This window comes from Paroedura picta, chromosome 3, assembly GCF_049243985.1.
Source record: "Paroedura picta isolate Pp20150507F chromosome 3, Ppicta_v3.0, whole genome shotgun sequence".
Classification (NCBI taxonomy): domain Eukaryota; kingdom Metazoa; phylum Chordata; class Lepidosauria; order Squamata; family Gekkonidae; genus Paroedura; species Paroedura picta.
In genome coordinates this window covers 129,197,715-129,219,961 of record NC_135371.1, presented here as the reverse complement: position 1 = coordinate 129,219,961, position 22,247 = coordinate 129,197,715, and the positions used below count along the sequence as shown (strand labels likewise).

Here is a 22,247-nt window from a genome sequence, read left to right as displayed (position 1 = left end):
GCTGCTAATATTATCATGTGTAAGGGCTGCTCAGGGACCAGATGGCAACAGGGGAGATGCACAACAGTCTCTTGCCACCTTATGCAAAGTGACAGCAGAACCTCATTGGCCCCTCTCAGGCTGGCTTTTTATAAGTAATGAATTTCATCGGGTGGATTTAATCACTCTGGGCACTTTCCCTTTCCCCTTCCTCTTTCCTGCTTTCTGGTCTCTTTCCCCACTTCAGTGTGCGGGCGAGAAATGTTCATCGGTAGGTCCTGTGCATGTCAGCAAGTAAACGGGGCTCCTGGGTTATGCTAAACAGCTCCACGATTTCCTGCCGTGCTTTTCAATCAGTCTGCCATGTAATCCCGTTGTTCTGACTGACTGTGTTTGCAATTATGCCTCAGATGCGATGCCTTCGCACCTTGGTGCCACCAGAAGGGAGTTCTCTGCCGTGGACAGATGGATTGGCAGGAGCCGAGATGGAAAACAGGCCTAGAATCAGTCAGCCAGTGACAGTCAGCTCAGTAGGTGCCTCTGCAAAAAAGGGACCACCAAGGACTTGTCTGAAAACTATCTCAAGCAATGGCTGCTTCCCCCCACCCCAGCTTTCAAATAATAACAATAATTTCCTTTTGTTGTTGCTCTGTTGTTGCACATCATGCAACCCTTGGCTCGTGGCAGAGAATGTAATGAAATGTAGCAGGAATGAATCTAGGCAGTAGGTAGGCGCCCTCTGACTCATGTCTGAAATTCATTCGTTTTAATTTGTTATCAGCATTTCCTAGGGGTTCTGGAGCCCAAGGGGGAAACTGTGGGGGCATGACAGCCAGGTGGGAAACTATTTCCTGAGCATGGGGGGCCAGTCTGGGACAGGCAGTCAATACATTATAGTTTTGAGCACCAAATAGGCACGAACAGCAATCAATAAGCCACTGCAGTTTTTGGAATACTGACTACTGCACAGAAAATAGCGTTGAGTGGGGTTTGGTGATTCCACAGAAGGATGATTTGTTATTAAGCACAAAATTTAACACTCTGAGTCTGAGCTTCTCAGTTTGGGTTAGTTGGAGAGAGAGAGAGAGGTTTTGCAGGCCCCAGCCTGCTCCTATACTTAGGGATAAAATCTGCAAGGATAACAGAACTAGCCTACCCTCTGTACAAAGGCCAGGCACTCTAGCCAAACTGGTTTATTGTTATTCTTTTCTCAAAGAGTTCCAGAAGATGAAATCCTGTAATTCAGGTGAGGAACAGAATTCAACCAAAATACAATTCCCAGGAGGAGCCCTGAGAGTTATCATTATGTTAATTAATATCACGACATCTAATAGTTAAGGGGCTGACCCCTGTGCCAATCACAAAAACAGAAAGAGCAGGCCACCCACAGGCAAAGACGGGGTTTCTAAATAGGAAAGAGACTCCTTTGTGACACTGGAAAAAATGGAATCTGTAAATTAACCATAAGCTGCTTGGTGAGGACTGAATATGCGGCACAGAATGCTGGAAGGGTCTGAGTCACTCAGAGAGAGAGGGGGGGGTGTTTAACTGGCTGCTAAGAATTTATAAAAGCCTCGAGATGACTTTTTGAAGTACCACTTGAATTTCCCAAATGTCACTCATACCCCATAATACTTCCTCGAGGATCACCAGCACTTCACTCAGATGGTACAGGGACCGCTAAAGTGATCCGTTTGACCGGCTGCAATTAGCAGGTAATATGATTTACCTCCATGCCATGAAAAGCTTCAGCTGTGCTTTTCTCTGCAATAAAGCCTTTATAAAGGGGCAGAATTGTTCTCCCCTGGACAGTTGGCAACCTTAAGTATAAATTTTGTAAATAAACAACACTTGGTAGCTTGTGGCACACACAAATCAGCCAGAACCAGGACATCCAGGAAAAGGTAGGGTTTGCACATACTTGGGGAATCCCTCAGCCATGCAGCAGAATATGACTTCATACAGTCATTCGCAGAAAGACCCCACCCCAAATATGGCTTGACAGTTACTGAGCATTGCTCCAGGAACAGAACACCCCACCCACTAGAAAATTAAAGGAAGCTCCGAAATAATTTTGTTTGATACCATGTTAATATGTATTTTAGTGTGCTTATTGTTATTTTATTGTTTTATATATGTTTTTACCTGACTTGAGCCATCAGGGAAAGGCTAGTTATAAATAAATTTTATTACTACTACTACTACTGCTGCTGCTGCTGCTGCTGCTACTCCTACTACTACCATGACGACGGCAGAGTCAGTGAAAGTAGAAGACTAGAATGTGAAAGATGGGGAAATTGTCTTTCGTAAGCCCCTGAGAATGTATAGTATCCTGAAAAGGAAGCTTTGGGTGTCTGTGTAAGGAATTTCCAAATTACTTCTCACCCCTGCCCCCAATCCAGTGAGTCCTTCCAGCTAGTTCCCTCTGATAGCAAACCTCATGGTTAAGTGCCTGTCACAAAGGCAATGAAACCAGCCTTCCTAATTCTGCAAATCTGCCGTTCCCCAGATATTAGTTGTACATTAAAAAAGGAAACTTCTGAGGAAGAAGAAATGGCCCACTGAGGACTTTCATTGCCCTCAGAATGCTGAGAGGGCAAACAAACAAAGTGAAGTAGGGAAATTAGCTTTCTCAACCTTCTAAAAATATCCTGGAAGGAGAGATTCGGTGAGGGGGGGGGTGGCTTTCCCAGTTCTTTCTCCCTGCTTACCATATCTCAGCCCCCCCCCCCCCCCCCGCCCTTGGTATAAAACCAATGACAGCTTGTTTGAAAGCAGCAGTTGGCTCCACCTCAAAATCTTGCATTTGTGGATAGTTCCTATGGGAGGAAATTATTCCAGTAACAAACCATTTTAAAGGCAAGGTACAAGTCAAAGGAAGTGCAAAGGAAGTAGAAACTTCTATCGACTGGCTGGAAAGAGAAGCTCCCGATAATCCGATGGGAGTCCTGAAGTACCTGAGTAGCCACGCAAAGACCCTCTGGCTGTGTGAGGACGAACTGGAAGGCTGGTGATGTCCGGGAGGGTTGGCGGATGCCTTTGAGAGGAAGACCGAATTAGTTTGTTTTTAATTCTTGGAATATCTGGTGGACAAAGCACAAAGGGACAGGGGAAGAAGAGAGGTTTAAGATTTCTTGGTAGCACCCTAATAAGGCCAGTTCTGTCTTTTAAAATAAATAATTGGACCAAGAAAAGGGGACAAATCCCATGTGCACTGCTGCATGTGGGACACAAAACTCACTGTCCTTTGCTGTAATGGTTGAGAGCTGCGTATCCATCCGTCCCTTGTAGATATGACCATCCAGGCCCAGTATGTCCACTTCTTCATGCTAGGGAACAAAGAAGAGAGCTCCGCTTAGCTGTGCAGGGACACTGTCCAACCAGGCCTTCACGGTCAGCCAGCAATAGAGTTTTATCCCATCAGACCTAATTTCTATGGTTGAGTTTGAAATGCTTATTGCATGAGGAGCCCACTTGACTCCTTTTGGACAGCAGGCTTTCCAGACTGCAGCCTGGAGGTCTGTGCAGTGCCTTCAATTTCTGGAGATCAGGACGTCCGCTTATTCCTTCCCGGTTCCTAGTCTACCACTCCTGGTTGTAAATGACAAAAGCCTTATCAGGAAATGTAAAAGTACAGACTGAATCTTGGAACTTGAGTCTTATTGGATGGTAAAGCCTGCAAAATGTTGGAAACAGTAACTGAATCAACACAGCTCATGTCAAATATCCAGGTGCATTTTAATCTCAACTTGCCAGTTCAGTCATATTTCCATCTACTAAGTTAGAAATCAGCTAGTCATCAGAACTATTCCCGCAGCGCATACATTTGAAAGATTTAAGAACATCTCTCTCACTTAGGCCTGTCTAAGAAGAATGGCAGCTCACTTTAAACTAAATTTCTAGACAAATGTGATGGTAGAGCAAAGCTTAACAATGCAACAGTAATGTGTTCCTAACAATCTCATAAATCAAAAGGTTAAATAAAAACCCTCAATGTGAACCAACAGTGAATACTCTGCAGAACCACCAACACTCTCTGCCTCCAGAAAAGGGAGGGAACATAATAAACAACTGTAAACTGTTTGTCCTCCATTGTACTCCCACGTCAAGTGGACTTCACTAGGCACTACTCTTGCTCCTTTGTTATTTCATTCTAAGATAAAGTGCATGTGTCTAATTTTCATTTTATTTGAAAACTGACAGCGGACTCCATCTTGCATTGTGGGATAATAAACAGTTCTAGGACTGGGGGGAAAAAGCTGATGATTATGGCCTAATTGTCATTTCAGTCTCTAGCCAGTAGGGGGAGTGGGATGGGCATGAACCAGTGGCCCCACAAACCCCATTAAAAGAGACTGCAGTCCCTTTATACAGGGTTTGCAGAAAACCTAAAAAACAGCTGAGTGGCAGGATGCACCTCCCTGCTTGTACAGTCCCTTTAAAGCTGTTTTTGTGACTGTCACTGGGAACAGAAAGCAGGGGTTTTAAAGAACACGGGGCCTCTTTTAAATTCCTGCTTTCTATGCTATCCACAAACTGCTTTAAAAGTTTGTGAAAGTTAGTAGTCCTGTCACAAACTTCAGTTTGCAAACTACAAACAAAGCAAAATTCATGACAAATTTTGCTTTGTGGTTCGATTTGTGCCCATCCCTAAAGTATGAACACGAACTTCAGCAAAATCAGACCTTGAAAGAAAGAAGAATGCAACTGTGCAGTCCACAGCAAAGAAATTAGATGGGAGAAAACTGCTGGAATACTACCACTTCATGAGGAAGGGACAGGGCCAACAGATCTGAAATATGCCATGCAGACCTGAGTACTAAGAGTCCAAGGGAACACAAAAAGAAAAGGGGACATGTGAGAAGGTGGTGAAGGCCGAGCAGTTGGCTCAGGAGTTCAAAAGAAAGAGAGGGGGATTATGGATATTTTTAAAAGAGCTAGACAGAGTATCCATGGCTTTTATGTAACATAATGGGAACATCCTAGGCCTTCATTTGTTGCAAGCAAGGAGTCACTACCCTCCCTGTACATTCTGTAGCTTCTGGCACACAGCATACTTAGCAGTGGTTTGACCTAAGAACGATGATCATATTGCTCTGGCTTGGTTCCTGCTGAGGAGTTCTGCAAACAGAAAGAAGGATGTTCTGGCCAATTTGTCTCTGCTGCTGAAGACCTACAACTCTTGCTGTTCTTATGGGTCATCATCACGGTCAGCCAGCAATAGGAGCAGCATTTCAGAAGGCATTTTGTGCCATAGTGGGAGGGTGGAGAAGAATGAACAACATTCCACCGGTGGAAATCCCTTCAGTCTGCAAAAATTACTGGTGGATCCCAACCATTGTATCTTAAATCCCCTTTCTGCTGTCAGAGGAGTGTAATCAAAATGTACAAAGAAAAGTGGAGCAAAAAGAGAATTTGTGTTTCAGAAGGCTTCTGTTAGATCAAAGCCAGCAGAGCTGATAGTACTTGAAGTATGGCACAGATCATGCATTCCCAAAGGATGGCCATGTCAGCCCACAGCCCAGATATCAAAGAGTCTTGCAACACCTTAACAACGAACAAATCTGTTGTGGCATGTACTTTCTGAGACCACAGCATCTGGGGAAGTGGGATGTAGCACACAAAAGGTTATTGAACAATAGATTTCCTTGTGTGGCAGAACATGCCTGCTCTGGCCTGCAAACCCTGTTCCACCCTGCCCTCCAAGGTTGTTCTAACTCCTGGAGAGGCTTTTCTTTCTCTCCTGGGTAACCTTCCACCACCACCTAGCCTTTGTAAGAAATCGCCTGCTGTGAGGGTGGACTCCCAGCTTCCTTCCCCAGATATGAAGCTTTGCCTCTGTGTATCTTACTACCCAGCACCTGGTCACCACAAGGACAATTTACTGTCTGGTGCACACAGGGAAGAATAGCTGTTTGCCCATGGTTGGCCTTCTCCTTGGAGCTCCTTTTACAATAGCATGTCCAAGAAGGTAGAGGTCTATGTGGTATAGAGAACCACAACATATATCAAAATATATAAAGTATTTATTAAAAAGAAAATGTTCATAAACATCTTTTTAACACAGAACCAGACAGAACATTCAAATAAATTTAAAAGATTAAAAAGAAATGGGTAAAATGCAATTTCTCTGTCCCCCTCTTTATACATGCCCTATCAGATGTTAAAATATAGGAGAGGCTCCTTAGTTTAAGAAGTTGCAGACCTCTACATTCATAATCTTGAAGCTTCTTTAAGCTGTTCAGGCCAAGACATTGCTAATGGCCACCTCCTCCAGGCCTCAGTTAAGAGCTCTGTCTGCTCTGATGGGCTAAGCACCCAATGAGCTCTTCCTCCTTTTTAAAATCATCTCTCCTTTCCCCACCCACTGACCACGTCAGACCGAGTCATAGAGGCCTTTTCTGAAGTCTCTCTAGTATTTAATTCCTCCAAATCTTTGTTCCGTGCAGGGGGGCGGGGCATGGAGCTTGACCATCCCTTTGTGTAGACCAACCTTTCCTCAACTTTTTTATCATTCAGAAACCCCTGAAACATTCTTCAGGCTTCAAGAAACCCCAGAAGTGGTGCTATCGTGCAGAATATGGCCGGAAAGCATAGCTGTGTACAAACCCACCCAGGGCGCCTCCCCTTCCCACCCCCCAGGCCCATCATTGGCCACTTTGTGAGACGGGTCAACATGACCATATATAGTGATATCACCTGATAAATGTGTAGTACATTTAAAAATATCTATTAAAATTAACTCCTACTAATTTGGAAACCCTTCCAGGGTTGTCAGGAAAACCCAAGGTTTCACAAAACTCTGATTGAGAAAGCCTGGTTAGCATTTGCAGGAATGTGAGCTGAGTAATTCTGGAAAGCAATAGAACTGACTCCCTCAGCCCTTCCTGTTCTCTGCCCAGAGGGGAAAATAACTTTTAAAACTCAGATTGAAAGTTTTGCTCATTGCAAACCACCAAAGAAAAAATGCATTTATAAGCAGCTTGCTATCAAGGTGCCACAAGACTCTGTTGCAACAGGGACAATGAGCAGGCATGAGCCTGATGTTAGAGAAAACTGCACAGGGTCATTTAAAAATGTGATTTCATTGTTATTTTGGTAATGTACTGTTCTCTTATTAAATGAAAGAGAGTGAGTGTCAGGGGCCAGCTGGCTGAAATCCTGCCTGACTTTGAAGAAGAAACGGATCTACAAGTCTTACCAGGATCAGCCCCTGGGCTTCAGCCACTGCCCAGTCTCACACTCAGAGCACCAGAGCCTGAACCACAACCAGGTCCAAGTGCCCAGAATCTCCAGCCTTTGGACCCCAACCCTGTTGGTGAAGCCCCAGCAGCAGCCAGCTCCCCACCCTTGTCTCCTGAACGTCGGGTGGGGGTGGGGAAATGACACGAAAAGCAAGCCTTCGCTTTGCAGGAAAGGCAGAGGAGCGCAAGGCTAATCGCTCATGGAAGAACAGGCCTCCCAGACTCAGCTGGGGACGATTAACTGCAAGTCAGGTTGAAAAGTGGTGAGGGCAAGAGGCCATTCGTGCCTGCCTTGTCATTCCTTCTGGACCTGCACCTCCGGAGCCTGTTCCTGGCTTCTTGGACCTGCTTCCCTCTCTTGACCTTCGGCCTGTGACTTGACCACGGACTTCCTTCTTGCTCCTATTGGACTTGGCGTGTGAGTGACGGATTTCTGGCTACTGACCCTGGCTTCCATTTTGCGACCATGTCTTTGCTCACTCCCTTAAATTATCTGGCTGCCTGCGCATCTCTCCCTGCTGCACCTGGAAACTTGACAGTGAGGTTAGAACACCAACTTGTCCAACATCAAGAAACATGTCCTGGCAAGCTTTCTTGGTATATCTAGTATCTTTTGTCACTGCTGTTCCAATAGTAAGGGCCATTCCGCACTGATTCTTTGTAGCAGGAGTGTGGCAAATTGTAATTGCTACTAATTTGTAGTTATGCACAACGTCGTTGACAATCTGCCACACTCCTGAAACCGATCCGCAAAAAGCGCTTCGTTGTAGCGCTTTCAGGGAACTCCCAAAAAGTGGATTCACCCTCTGGAAAGCGCTACACTCTTGCAACCAATCTGCAACACTAGCGGAAAAGTTCTGTGCGTTACCATTGTTGTGGTTTCTGCAAAGTCCCTCCCCCTGGCTCTCTCCTCTGATCTTTCGGCGAAGCGATCGCCATTTTTTTTTCTCGGAGCGAGCGGAGATCAACGCACCGGCGAGACTTCGTTTACCCAGCGAGGCTTCCCCGGCTGCAGTCCCTCCCCAGAGCTGTTTTAAGTCACCAAGCACCAAGCACCACACAGCCCCATTTGCTGGTTTATTTTCCCTTTATTTTTCCCTTTATTTTTGGCCGAAAATCGTGCTCGTGCAAGGGGGGGGTATTTTTTTCACTTGGGGGGAGCGTGGCAACAATGAAACGGCAGCTCAAACACCACCTGCTAGCTAGATGGGTCTCTCCGTTGCAACGAATCAACGCAGATTCGTTGCAACGTGTTTTTTTTTTTTTTTTTAAACCTGCCTTAAGGGAAAGGGGCTTTTTGGGAGCATGATAACGGCCACCCATTGGCTGCTCGTTTCATTGACGGCCAGGGGCAGGATAAAGCTCAGCAATATCACTTCCTGGCTAGCGATTTTTGCCGAGACCGGAAACCTGTGGGAAACGATAGAAACGCAACCGGATTCCACTACAAAGGCAGGTATGCATAACGATGAATTCCACTATTTAAAATGGCGTTTTTTCGTTCCGTAACCAGTTTGCTATATAGATCCTGGTGCGGAATGGCCCTAAGCTTTGTATCTTCCCTGTTCATATGAGATTCCTCCCCTAAGAATTTTGATCTTACCTTTTTGATAGTCTAAAAATAACTCTACATGTGTCAAAGAGGGGGAAGGGAAAACCTAGAAATGGGATTATAAAATAGGCCAGTTTCAGTTTTGGCTAAGATAAGTCAGCAGATGTTATTAGCAACGTAAATTAGTCCAACTTGGGCTGATGCACCAGAAAAAGAACAGAAAACTTCAATAATAAAGAATTGGGGTAGGATTATGACCAGGAAAGGGGTAAGCACATCTGTTCAGACCAACTGCAGGTTAAGCTCCTACCTTGTAAACACAGACAAAATTCTCATGTGAAAAACAGAATGCAAAACTGGGCACTGAAGAGTGTGGCAAAATGCAAGCGATGCCTCTTCCTTAGTGCTTTTGGCAAAGAAACTGTGTCCCAGTATGTAGCCCCAGGCTTCAAGGCCAACAGTCCAGCCCTGGGCCCACCCTATGCTCCTCTGTCCTCCTCCCCATTCATTACCTTCATCATTGCCAGCATGGCGTTTTCCTCTGGATGTACTGGAGGTATACACGGGGCTATCTGCTGCAGTCGGCCATAGCGCCTGTACGGGTACGTGAGGGTGTGGCTGCCTCCGCAGTGACGAGGCATGCTGACGTAGCTGTAGTCTGCCATATCGGGAGTTCTGTCACTGTTAAGAATCGAGGGTCAACATTTCACACTTGGCAAAATAAAACAGCTCAGATTACCTTGGAGCCCAGTCAGCTACACTGCCCTGGTTCCTGAAGGAGGACACTCACACACAACATACAAATCTAGTGAGGCAATAACACAACCTGACTGACAGGGCTGGCTTTGGTTCTTCCTGCCATGCCTCCAGGTCTTTCTAATGCTTTGTCATAGGGAATGGCATCACTGTGCAACCAAGAGCAGCAGTCCCTCCTGCTGGATGGGAGCCCCTGCCACAGCTATTCACCAACAGTGGTGGTGGACTAGAGGAAAGAGGGTCACTTCTGAAGTGTGACAGCACAAGGGTTGTGTCGCACGTCTTCTCTAGAACCTGTGATTTTTTCTGAGACTCAGAATGCATTTGTCACCAGCCTGTGTCTATCAAGGAAATAACCTCTGGCCCACTCGCTCCTTCCCTAGCTAAAGATGCAGCATGCAGAAAGTGGAGAGTCCTTCTGCAGCCAAGCAGCAAATGTGCCCTGTGAGGCAAAGGACAGTCCATCCAAAACAAGTGGACCTCAGCCCTTAACCGCTTGAAAGCCGGCTCGATGTAGTGGTTGAGAGCGGTGGCTTTTCAGCTGGAGAACCGGGTTGGATTCCCTGCTCCTCCACGTGCAGCCAGCTGGGTGACCTTGGGCCAGTCAGAGTTCGCTCTGAGCTTTTTCAGCCTCACCTACCTCACAGGGTGTCTGTTGTGGGAAAGGAAGGCTAGGCGACCGTAAGCCACTTGGAGACTCCTCCAGGTGGCAAAAAGCAGGGTACAAAAAAACACTGCCAAGTCTAAAAGGGGGCTTGTGTGGTGAACAACACAAGTCAAGGAAGCTATAAAAAGCAACTTTTTAAAAGTGGAATGTCTGCCTCAGTGAATTTCTTAATTATATTTGTAAGCTGCTACTCCCGGCCTAACCATAGGCTCTGGCAAAAGAAGTGTAAGTCAATAATTAAACATGCAAAAAGTGATTTTGAGAATCAGGTTGCTAAAAGCATCAAGACAAACAATAAACATTTTAAAATATATATATGGAGTAGAAAACCAGTCAGAGAAGCAATGGGGCCAATTGATGACAAAAGAATATAAGGGGACAGCAGAGAAGCTCTATGACTTTTTTCTACTGAGTTCGCTATAGAAATTGTGGCGCATGTAAACTTGGTACATGCCACAACCCCTCTTCTCAAGAAGGAAGTCTGAAGAACTGAGCCAGGTTGTGATGACCAGTGATGAAGTTCTACATTTATTGGACAAGTTTCCAGGTCCTGAGTTGTTAAGGAACTCAGATGTAAGATAGGTTATTAGTAGATCAACTATCTCTAAATTCAGCCACTGTATCAGAAGACTGCAGAACAGCAAATATTCCACCAATTTTTAGAAAGTGATCCAGAAGGAAACCCGGAAATTACAGATCAGTCAGCTTAACATCTGTCCTGGGCAAATTAGTAGAAGCTGTAAGCAAAGCGAGAATTGTTAGGCATATAGAGGGACAAAGCTGAGGGGAAATCAGTATGGCTTCTGCAAAGAGAAGTCCTGCTTCACCCATCGTTTCAAGTTCTTTAAAAGACTGAACAAACACGTATAATGGTGACTTGAACTTTCAAAATGCTTTTGACATCTCACCAAAGACTCTTGAGTAAACGCAGCAGTCATGGGATAAGAGGATTAAAATTTGATTAAATGACAGGAAACAAAAGGTAGGAATGGACAGTTCTCACAATGGAAGGAAGTAAGCAGTGTGGGGCCACAAGGATTAGTATTGGGATGGGTACTATTTACTTTATTTATCAAAGAACTGGAACAGGGGGTGAGTAGTGGCCAAGTGTGCTGATGACACAATTATTCAGGATGGTAAAAACCAAGGCTGACTGTGAAGAGCTCCAAGGCGTGACATGACAGAGGTTTATACAAACTGGGTGAGTGGGTAACAATGTGGCAAATGAAGTTCAGTGTTGGTAAGTGTAAGATGACATAAACTGGAACAAAAAATCCCAACTTTAAACTAATGGGGTCTGAACTTGCTGAGACTGAGAAGGAAAACGTTATTGAGGTCGTAGTGGATAACTGAATAAAAGTGTCAACCCAGTGTGCTGCAGCAGTGAAAAAAAGGCAATTTTTTTGGGGGGGGAGGGGGGAGTGGATGGGGGGGAGGAACGACACCGCCAATCTTGTTTTATCTTTTAAGCTCATGCTCTGTTTGTTCTGTTATGGGATGGGAATTTTATGGTTTTTTTGTATATTGTACCCCACCATGAGTTCCCGGAGAGTGGCAGGCTAAAAATCTAAGAAATAAATAAATAAAAATAAAATTCTATGTTTGTGATTATTATGATAGAAATGGAAAATAAAACGGCTGATACTGTAATGCCCCTGTATAGATCTATGGTGCAGCTTTCTTTGGAATACTGTGCACAGTTCTAGTCATCATATCTCAAAAAGGACATGGTAGACCTGGAGAAAAGTACAGAGGAGGACAACCAAGATGGTTAGGGGGTTGGAACACCTTCCCTATGAGGAAAGGCTGAGGAGGCTGAGACTCTTCAGTTAATAAAGAGATGGCTAAGGCGTGACATGACAGAGATTTATACAATTATGCATGGGGCAGAGAGAGTTAACAAAGAGAATTTTTTACTCCGTCTTGCAAAATACTAGAACTCGAAGGCATCCAACAAACTTGAGGGACAGTAGATTCAGCAAGAACAAAATAAAAAATTACTTTATACAGAGAGTAATTAAAATCTGGAATTCACTGCCAGAGTGACAGCCAAAGGAATAAACAGCTTTAATAGGGGATTAGATAGATTCATGGCAGATAAGTCTATCTATGGCTACTAGTCAAGGGGAACCTCCACATTCAGAAGCACTAATCCTCTGAACCCCAGAACTAGGAGGCAACATCAGGGGAAGGCCTCTGACTCTGTGCCCTGTTGTAGACCTTCTAGAAAAACTGGTTGGCCACTGTGTGAGACAGAATGCTGGGCTAGATGAACCAACAGGGCTCTTATATAGAAATATAAGCAGTATAGTTAATATAAGGTACAATATAAGCTAGTACTAGTTTGCATGATACTGTTTCCCCCACCCCCTTCCCTGATATTGAAGTCAGTCTGCAGACATCAGTAAATATACTATGAAATGATAGCAATCAAATCTAACTGGTTTGGCAGGCCCAGAATATCCTGGGCCTGTTTGGAATTCCAGAATTCATTACCCAAACAGAAGTCGAGCCCCTAACTATTTGTGCATTCGTCCCAACCATGGGCCTGTAAGTATGTCAAAGGGCAACACAGAGATGATTGTTCTGGACAGGACCACATCTCTGTGCAGACGTCAATTCTTTGTAGGGATTTGCATCAAGCCCTCACAAAGCCCATTATGTAGCATGACAGAACATGCAGGACATGCGTATGAGGAAACTGTGGTTTCCCCCTGAAAGCTGAGACAGGAATCCTCCACGCAAGATTCATGTAAATACACACACACACAAATGACTTCCTTGTGGGAAACAACTGGGTGGCAGCAAAGAAGCCCGGTAAATATTTTCTTTCCCTGCTTGTTAAGACTTGACTTATCTGGCTTGTAGCTGACCTCTTGCAAGGCTGATGTTTCACACCCAGCAATGACCCTAGAACCGAACTTGGATCAGAACCGAATTGAATAGAAGTCACTGTTTATGAAGTCTAAGGCATGGGGCTATGCCATTCTGCTGTGCCTCTACCCTAAGCTTTCTGGGAGAGCTTTGCCTCCCATCTCTCCCACTTTTTCAGAGCTTTCCTCCTACCGTTTGCTATACTGGCTGGGCCCGAGACACTGGGCCTGCAGTAAATCCCTGATCATCTGGGCGTTGACCTTCGGTGTTCCACCATAATGGCTCTGCACCTTCTGTATCTCCATGAGCATCTTGGAATGAATACGTCGTAGCTTGTTGAGACTCGCAGCCTTCTCTAATGCGTCAAAGCGAATACCAGGTCCTAACTTCAGACTGGGTTGGGGTGGGGGTGGGATGCAGTGAAGTTGGTGCAGACACAAGCCAAAAGAAGAGTATCCAGAGAAGGGGAATGGAAAGGAGAAATCACACCGTTAAGCATGGCTGTGGTCCCTGATATGCCTTGCACGTCTTAACATTCCTTCTGTGTGAGTAAGGGTAGGAAGAACGACACAGAGTAGGGGTGGCCAAATAGTGGCTCTCCGGATGTCCATGGATTATGATTGGCCATTCCTGACCCAGAGTGTTTGCATGGAGTTAGGTGACCCAGGAGGAGGTAGGCAGGCTGGCTCCTATAGAGAGTGAAGCCCTCTTTCACTGATAAATCAAAGGGCATGCTTAAATAGAGAATACCCATTCTCTGTAGGGTAGACTACAGATATAACTAACAAGTGGATGGTGAGAGGGCATCAAACACATCCAGCTGCACCAGTGTTCTTTAGCATTTTGTAGTAAAAGGACCTGGCTCAAAATCCAATGCTTGGCCCTAATTGTGCTTTTCTAGACTAGTGATTTTCAGGCGTATATGTTCTGTACAACCCCCCCCCCCATATACACACACACACAGACACAAACACACTGCCTCCCCCCACACTCTTTGGCCATTGCAAGCTACTGATGCTTTGCATCTGGTCACTATTCTACATCTCTGTTCCACCTCATTACCAATGGCCTCTTAAAGAGTCACACAATCCCCCCCCCCTTTAACTGCCCCCAAAGAGTCAGCCTCCTCCTTTTCATACTTGCGGCTAATTTGCCGTATTTGTTCCATTTCATACACCATGTATGGCCGGAGGGACTGGTGAGCAGGCAGCCCTGGAATGGCAGGCAGTGTTGTGATGTGCCTGTGGAGACAAGATACAGGCTAAGGAACAGCAAAACAGGCAGAAGGGAGGCAAATCTTGGTTCCACGGACTGCAATTACATCAGCGAGCTTCAAGTCCCATACGGAGCCTACGAACCCACCCTGTGCCCACAGCAGTGAAAGTTCACAGGCAACGTAAGTGCAACATCCCAATACTTACGGGCCGGGCACCACCATTTCCAGAGGCCGGTCACAAGAAATGCAGTGGAAATGAGCCAGTAGTCTCCTGTTGGGGTGGAAAAAATCAGGCAGTGAAGAGCATAGGATATTCAGCTGGGTCATCAGTGTGAAGGCTATTCAATGATGGCTCTCAGCATTCATACTGAACCAGGTGTCTGTCTCCAACACAGTTTGCATATAATGCTTCACAGGTTGTGTCCCTGGGTTTTCACGTAGCATATGCTTTGGGGAGGAATCATGTAAAATCCAAAGCTCACCAAAGCAAGCCACACCTGTTCATCCCAATGTTTTGGTATTCCACCTCCAAAATCTCTTCTCTCCTACACCCATCTGTTGGTTTCCCACTTGGGCCAGTCTAAATTCTCACTCCTCGGCAGTCCTGGGGGGGTGGGGGTTCATGTGTTTACCTTATTCAGAATGAATCTGCCTCTGTCCTTTTGGTAAGACCGATACAACAGTACATGTCCTTCTGGAGCACCTTTTGTACGCTAATGTCAGGAGACATTATATGTCACCGTGTTTGCAAATTCATTTAAATGTATATTGCTATGACTTCATTACCTTTTTGCTTTCAGACAGGGATCCAAAAAGAACTCTAGCAGTTGCCATTTTTGTTCATGTTTGTGCACCCCTCTTGCTTCTCTTCTCATGCACAGCATGTCTGAAAATTTCCTTTTTTGTGATGCCCGCTCTAAACGCAAGGAGAAGAAAGCGGGAGGGCACCCAGCATGGCACAAAGCTGTGTTCATTTCCATCGGGAGCTTCCGTCCTCTTCCCATGGGTAAGATGTGTGAATCACTGCCCACACACTGCAGGGAGGGCAAGGACAGACGAGTGCACATGCCGTTCTCCCTTTCTCAGTTCGAGGCAATCCGTGAATGACCTCAGTAATGCAGAGCCCAGGTAACAATACGTGGGGTGTGCCAACAGGTGTGTGATGTACATCTCCCAACACTTGGATGTCACAACTGTCCAAGGCGATCAGTTTCCAAAGAACATCTGAAGGTCATTCTTGTTATTTGGGAGCAACAGAGCTCCAGATCAACATGTCCAATGGCACGTTCAACCAACCAGGTCAAATGCTTTGTATGTATGTATGTATGCATGCATGCATGTATGCATGCATGCATGTATGTACATATATATAACCATGTAAAGTCTTTAAAAATACAACCCCCCATTTTTACGCATCTCAGAACTGTACATCTTATACGTTATTTCTATCAACTGAGGTTATGTGCATGTGTGTTTAAAGGCTGCTGACCATACCAGAGTCCACCTGTGGGAAAGGTAGCTCTGGGGATGCCCCACATCAAGTTCCTCAATTGACTTCTTAATAGAAAAGGAGGGATAAGAGGGTTGTGGGTCTGGAGCTGCCACTGCACCCTCCGGGGAAATTTAATCCGTGCAGTGGGGCAAGATGTAAACAGCAATAGCTTCTAATCTGCTGTTCTTTGAGGATCATCACCCTGGAGGCAGAACTGGAAACAGGTGAGCACATGGCTCTCTGCACAGGGAAGCACGCTTCTTCTCATCCAGGGTCTGTTTGCATTTTATTTGTTGGTTCAATTAAGGAAAAGACAACATTATAGGCCAAGCAACCTGCAGGACCAAGCACAGGCAGCAGGCGGGCCTCGTTGTTGGGTCTGGTTTGCCTTTTGCACACCAGGCATACTGTGCAGGGCTGCTCGTGGTGCCCTCGGCTGATCAGGGATGGGGCAGGAGCAGCAGGGCTGCATGTCTAAGGCCAAATACAATGCAGGTGAGGAGGAAAGCATGCCCCACACACTAAGCATCGGCACCCTCTGGTGGTGATGTGTAGGAACACAACTTGCAATAGTGGGCTCAAACTATTTATAACTTGAGTGGGCTGGGCCATTCCTTCTGAATAGGCATGTGAAAGGTAAAGAAAGTCTCTTGTCTGGCATCCAGACAGTCTTAGGATCCTCTAGCTACTCATGTGGGGATGCCCCAGGAGTATAGGTTATCCCCAGAATGCAAAGATAAGTTCCTCTGAAGAAAACCGATGCTCTGGAGGGTGGACACTGTGGCACTGTACCCCACTGAGGTCCCTGTCCTCCCTAGGCTCCATTCGCAAATCTCCCAGAGTTTCCCAACCTGGATCTGACAACCCTACCCCCCCCCCACACACACACTCCCCCCCCCCATCGGTGGCCAGGGGGGACCTGGCAACCCTACACATATGCCATCCAGTCGATGGATCAATCGATAGATAACATGCAGCTGTCAGCCAGAAGGGAGATGAAATGCCTACAGATGCCTGCTGATGGGGCTTCAGTGTTTTCATGCAGACAATGTACACCTGTTCAAACTTCAGAGGTGGCTGAAACAATATATTTTTTACTCCCAGACCGTAGTTCCCACTAGTACATTCAGCTCTCCTGTGACAGAAACCTGAGAGTTGTTGGTGGGATTGTCACCAGCTCCTATTGGACACCTCTGATATCCTCACTGGAGGCAGCAGACATGATCCTGCCACCACCCGGCCAATGCACTTTTATATTTTAATTTTGTTTCAAAGCCGTAGTTTTAGGCATTGATTACTGGGTGTCTCATGCTGATTGACTGCGCTGATTTATGTTTTGTAGTCTGCCTTGAATCCCAGTGAGAAAGGTGGGCTACAAGGGAAGGAAGTAAATGAGTAATGACAGTAAATAAATTTTTTGTTCTGGAAAACATGCTTCTTCATTGGAGTCCCCCTCCCCCTCTCTCAGTGCATTACTGCCTTTCTTTTCCACTCTAGAAATGTCCAACCACTTTAATACCATTTTTTGTCCCTTTCTTTCTTTGCAGGGCGTGCACAACCCATTTGAGATGCGTAGGGATACAATATGATGTCCTGGTTTTTAAAAGAGCAGCCAGACCAGTCAGGCTACCCCCTATCCTTGTTGGGCCTCTGCCTGTAACAGGGATATCGCAAGCACAAAACTAACTAAAGAAATGCGAAGACACAGATCAGGGCCTTCCGTTTTTGTGGGCCACTTTCCCAAGAAGATCTATCTTTTTGTTCTCTCTTGGTTGTCAGTGCAGTGTTCTTGAAGTCATTCACTGATAGTCGCCACCCACCAGTGTGCAAATGTTGTAGATTGCACTTTCATTATTCTTCATATTGTTGCAATTCTTGTTTTCAGGGTTTTTTAATCTAGGCTTTGATGTATATTGTGCAGTGGCTTGACTACTCTTTGAATCCTAACAGAACATATTTGAATAACAAGAGTGATCATAGCGTTAAAGAGGAAACGGCTTTCAGCATTTCAAAGCCGTTATTTTTTTCTGATTGTACTTCCCCGTATTCAGAACATTTTCTACTTGAAATGGAGATGCTTCTAGGCAACCTAATGGCATGGCAGCTGGGAAGGAGTTAATAACGGAGCCAGAAGACACAATGTGCTTTTCAAACAAGAGGTGTGCATAACATTCTGCATTTGAAATGGCAAGCTGAGGCTGAAGGGAACAAAAGCACTCAAGAAACACACAGCTGAGAATTTTGAAAATCGAGCATGGCAGAGACAGAATCCTTCCTGATCAAGCGTACGCTGCTCCAGGGATGGAGAAGAACTCATGGTACCCATTGTGACAAAGCAAACAGCAGGAGCCTTGAGAAGACGGATGGGTGGGGCTTACTAGCCAAGGCAATGGGCTGATATTGCAACACCCCACCCCACCAGTCAGCAGACGGATTATTGAGGCATACTCCTAAAATAGATTTGGAAGGTATGCAATTCAGCAGCCTTGCTGAAGCTACTCAGGATGGGACATGTTGAAAGATCACCTGGGAGCTTCATGCCTTGACTTCCACTTCGGGAGAAAGGCTAGGCGTGTGTTGTAAAAACAGATGCAAATACTTCCCTCAAAGAGCTGGTCAGGCTGCAAGCTATGCCACAACCCGGAACCTGCCTGCTGTTCAAAGCCTTGCTTTCAGGCATCCAGAATGGACCAACCAAGCTACCCTAGCCAATGGGCCATAGGTCAGCCATGTCAAGACTGCCTGGTGCTGGCTCTGCAGGGCCCCAGAATTGAGATCTCTCCATGCTCTGTTATTGGACAGTACAATCCTAAACCCATTCATTAGTGGATTTACAAGGTTGGGACTACTGAGCATTGTGCTCAGGTGTCAGTGAGGGGATTTTAAGTTCTGAGCACTGTCATATATGGTAACATTTTTCACCATGGCAACAGTGTGAAAAAGATGTTGCAGGAAACCCATGCCGATGGATAGTACACTAAAGGCATCTGCTCGCTGGTGTCATAGACTCCCCAAAGATGACATGCCCAGATTTCTTACCTCCGGATCCCAGCGGCTTCATCTCCTTCATCTTGTGGCACCCTCTCCTTCAGCTGCTTCCGAATGTCCTTCCATCGCTCCTCCAGCTGCTGCCGGAAGGGATCCAATTCCAAGCGGTCCAGCTGGGAAGGAAGGAAACAAGGGGTCAGAAGAAAAGGGCATCTCAAAGGCCTGATTAAACATTGCACGAGATAGGGAAGAGTCTGGGCATCCAGTGGGGACTCCAGAGAGGAAAGCGTGCCTCTTCTGCTTTCTTGCACGGGATGCCTCTGAATTGCCCTCCAAGGAAAAAGAAAGCATCTCTGCTCGTTTGGAATGTGTACAACCCTTTCTTCCTGCTCTGGATGCAGCCACATTGAGAATTCAATGCTGCATCACGACATTTGTAAATCTCCTACAATCAGTTCTGTCCTGAAAGGGCTGGCCCTCTGCAAGTATGTGCAGGTGACTACAGCTTGCTTCTGAGGAGGTATGAGGACTGGAGGATTAACTTTTAGAGCAAGAAAACCTTGTTCCTTCCTGTTGCTTGGTCTGGCCTTAAGCTGACAAGTCAGCAATTGGGGGGGGGGGTCACTTCCAGGCATACCAGTTCAGGGAGGTCAGATGTATTTCAGCACATCCAGTCCTCCTCACAGTACGCATCAGCAAGAACCATGCATAACGTGCACTTCAGGCCTACCTAACTTTCTGTGTAGGCCAACCTGGGTCACAGGTTGGATTAGCACAAAAGCCAGGCAAGTCACACTGCTGGCTTCCTGCAAAGAATGCTTGCGAGATGTGGGGTGGGGTGGGGATGGTTTGTGCAGTCCTGAGTGCCCACTTCAGCACACAGCCACAACCAATGGGAAGCAATGGGCAAGTAACGAGAGTGGCTCTGATTGGCCAGGCTGCTGTGGCTAAGTGAAGAGCCCCACCCCTTGGTTACCTTGGAGTCCATTTCTATCAAGAGTTTGTCCAGCATCTTCTGCCAGTCTTGTTCTTGCCCAGCCATCTTGTTGAGCAGCTCTTGCATCATCTTATGCAACTGCTCCGTGGTGGCATCAAACTGGGAGCGGCTGACCTTCGCAGCCAGGGCCGACTTATCTGCTTTCTAGAAAGAAGGACGCAAGATGGGGGCTAATATTTGGGTTGATCTGCATCATGAACAGTTCTCTCCTTCCCTCCAGTTAGATGCCAGTGGCCACGCGGGACCTGGGGATCCCCTGGAATTATAGCTCACCTCCAGGCAACAGAGATCAGTTCCCCTGGAGAAAATGGCTGCTTTGGCGCGTGGACTCTGTAGCACTGTACTCCACTGAGGTCGCTCCCTGCCCCAAATCCCCCCGTTCCTGGATCTACCCCTAAAGTCTGCAGGTATTTCCTAACCCAGAGCTGGCAACCCTACCTTCAGGACACATAATGTTTTGAATTTCCCCAGCCCCCCCAAGGAAGGCACGGATCAGCATCCTTGTACAAAAAAAAAAAAAAAAGGAAGGAAGGAAGAGGGAGCAAACTTTTCACAGCTGCTCTGTCTATCAGCTGTAGAACTGGGAGCAGAACCGAGGCCTACATCTGTAAATGGAACCCTTTGCTCTCTCTTGACAGGCCCAACAACATCAAGATGCCTGCTTCAGCTCCTTACCACATCGATCTCCATCACGATGCGGTCTTTGTCAGCTTTATCTTTTTCCAGCTTCTCCAGGGACTTGAACAACATCTTTAAGGAACAAGGGGGCCAAAGTTAGTTACTAAAAACAGAGCCTCATCTTCCTGTGCAGTCTATGGATGGCTGGTATGGGCAACGTTGTCACCCAGTGCTAGGAAGTGGGGTGCCCGAGGCAACCACCAGGAGGGGTCCCCTTTGTTGGATGCTCAACACCACCCTGCGGTGCCTCAAGGTCACCTACGCTGATCTCTCTCTGCTTCTGGCGATGGTCGTCCAGGAGGGTGCCCGTCGTAGCATTCAGCTTCTCACAGTCGTCTTGGACTTGCAGGATAGTCGTCTGGATGTTGTTGAGCAGCTCTTCCTCCTGTTCGTAGAGCCAATAACGTAATAAGGGCCTCAAAGGATACAGTGGCAGGCAGCCTACAGTTTCCCAGTCCCTGCTCAAGACACTTTTAAATCTCCGGTCTTAGGAGGCCAGAATTGGAGGAGGGATGTGCCTAACGAGCAAAGGGTTTCTTGGACATCGCCTTGCAAAAGAGCCAGCAAGAGTGTGAGCGCACAGTTCCCTTTCATTTCTGTGAGAAATTTCTGAGGAACTGCACACAAAGAGAGAATATGGGCTAGATGGCTTCTTCTTTTGGAGGGTTGGTTGTGCAGCAACATGGCACCTGCTTTGGATGCAGAAGGGCCGATCTCTAGCTAAAAAGGGAAGGGGAAGACCTTTCCCCACCTGAAAGCTTGGGAAGGAGGCAATTCTGACCTGGACAGATAATGGCCTGGCTTGCTATAAAGCAGCTTCACAGGTTTATGTCTTCACAGCCAGCCACTGTAACAACATGGTATTCCCTGAGAAGGACTGATTAAAATTACCCTAGCCATACAGAGCAGCTTGTCCATGGGGTTTGACTGCCCCAATCCCATTCATGGAGTCACATCAGCTTTCTCCATAGAGTCAGCACAAACCACAAACAGCAAGATGGTGCTACTACGGTAAGGACCCAGGTGGTCATTGCCGGCCCCTGTGTTGGCACCCCATTCGTTCCAGAACAGATCCCATACAGAAATGTGCTCAAAGGCAAGGTTCAATAAATAAAAAGATAACTGCAGTTCTCACACTCCCCCCATCCCTCCCGATCCTGATTTAGAATCTCAGTTTGTGAGCAAGGAGGGGAAATATGTTGCTCAGCTCTGAGAATCATAACAGACTGAAGCTGTCCAAAGCCAGGAAATCTTCAGTCTTGGCATGGCAGGGAGGAAAGGGTGGGGAGAACACACGGTCCAGAGGCTTTCAGGCTTGACCCGATTGCTACTCCTTTATGCTGTTCAAATACAGCCAAACAGAAGCCCCATGATTAACCTCCCCTCCTTTGAAAGCTAGGCCACATTTTACAAAGCCATCAGACCATGCAGTTCCCATGAGGACCTAGTAGAAAACACAGAGGAACCCTTCAGGCCAACCCTGGCGTAGTAGCCTCAAAGATGCCTTTCATCTTCCAGGTACTCAACGAATGGCTGCCCCACTTCCAACAGCTCTTTCAAATCAAAGCTGGGACAGAGGGCCCTGGAAATGAACAACCAAAGAGCAAACCAGAGGAGGCTTTAACATCACTGCATCGGTCCAAGACCATTTATACCCAGGTAGGTTGCTTACAGTCTGCTGAATCCTAATGCAGATGAGCAGAAGTAAGAGTCTCACAGGAGGCCTGAAAAGTTAACCAGCTAACCATTTTGCAGATGCACACGGCACATTTTTACAGGTGACCTGGTGGCAAGGTCTACTCGC

The 22,247-nt window shown here is 46.4% G+C and overlaps 1 protein-coding gene across 3 annotated transcripts in view; it reads right to left on the bottom strand.

Moving 5' to 3' along the window:
* The window catches only part of QRICH2 (glutamine rich 2), a 56,473-nt gene that overhangs the window by 809 nt on the left and 33,417 nt on the right, over positions 1–22,247 (bottom strand). For 2 of the 3 annotated variants that reach the window (XM_077327705.1, XM_077327703.1), the window contains 10 exons: positions 20,706–20,828; positions 20,441–20,515; positions 19,745–19,909; positions 18,820–18,941; positions 14,494–14,559; positions 14,212–14,313; positions 13,265–13,465; positions 9,288–9,456; positions 3,221–3,308; positions 2,937–3,062 (listed from right to left, as the gene is read on the bottom strand). In XM_077327705.1, the coding sequence (XP_077183820.1) occupies positions 2,937–3,062; positions 3,221–3,308; positions 9,288–9,456; positions 13,265–13,465; positions 14,212–14,313; positions 14,494–14,559; positions 18,820–18,941; positions 19,745–19,909; positions 20,441–20,515; positions 20,706–20,828 (1,237 nt within the window). The remainder of the gene's footprint in view (positions 1–2,936; positions 3,063–3,220; positions 3,309–9,287; positions 9,457–13,264; positions 13,466–14,211; positions 14,314–14,493; positions 14,560–18,819; positions 18,942–19,744; positions 19,910–20,440; positions 20,516–20,705; positions 20,829–22,247) is intronic. The other variant, XM_077327704.1, reaches the window with a different exon arrangement.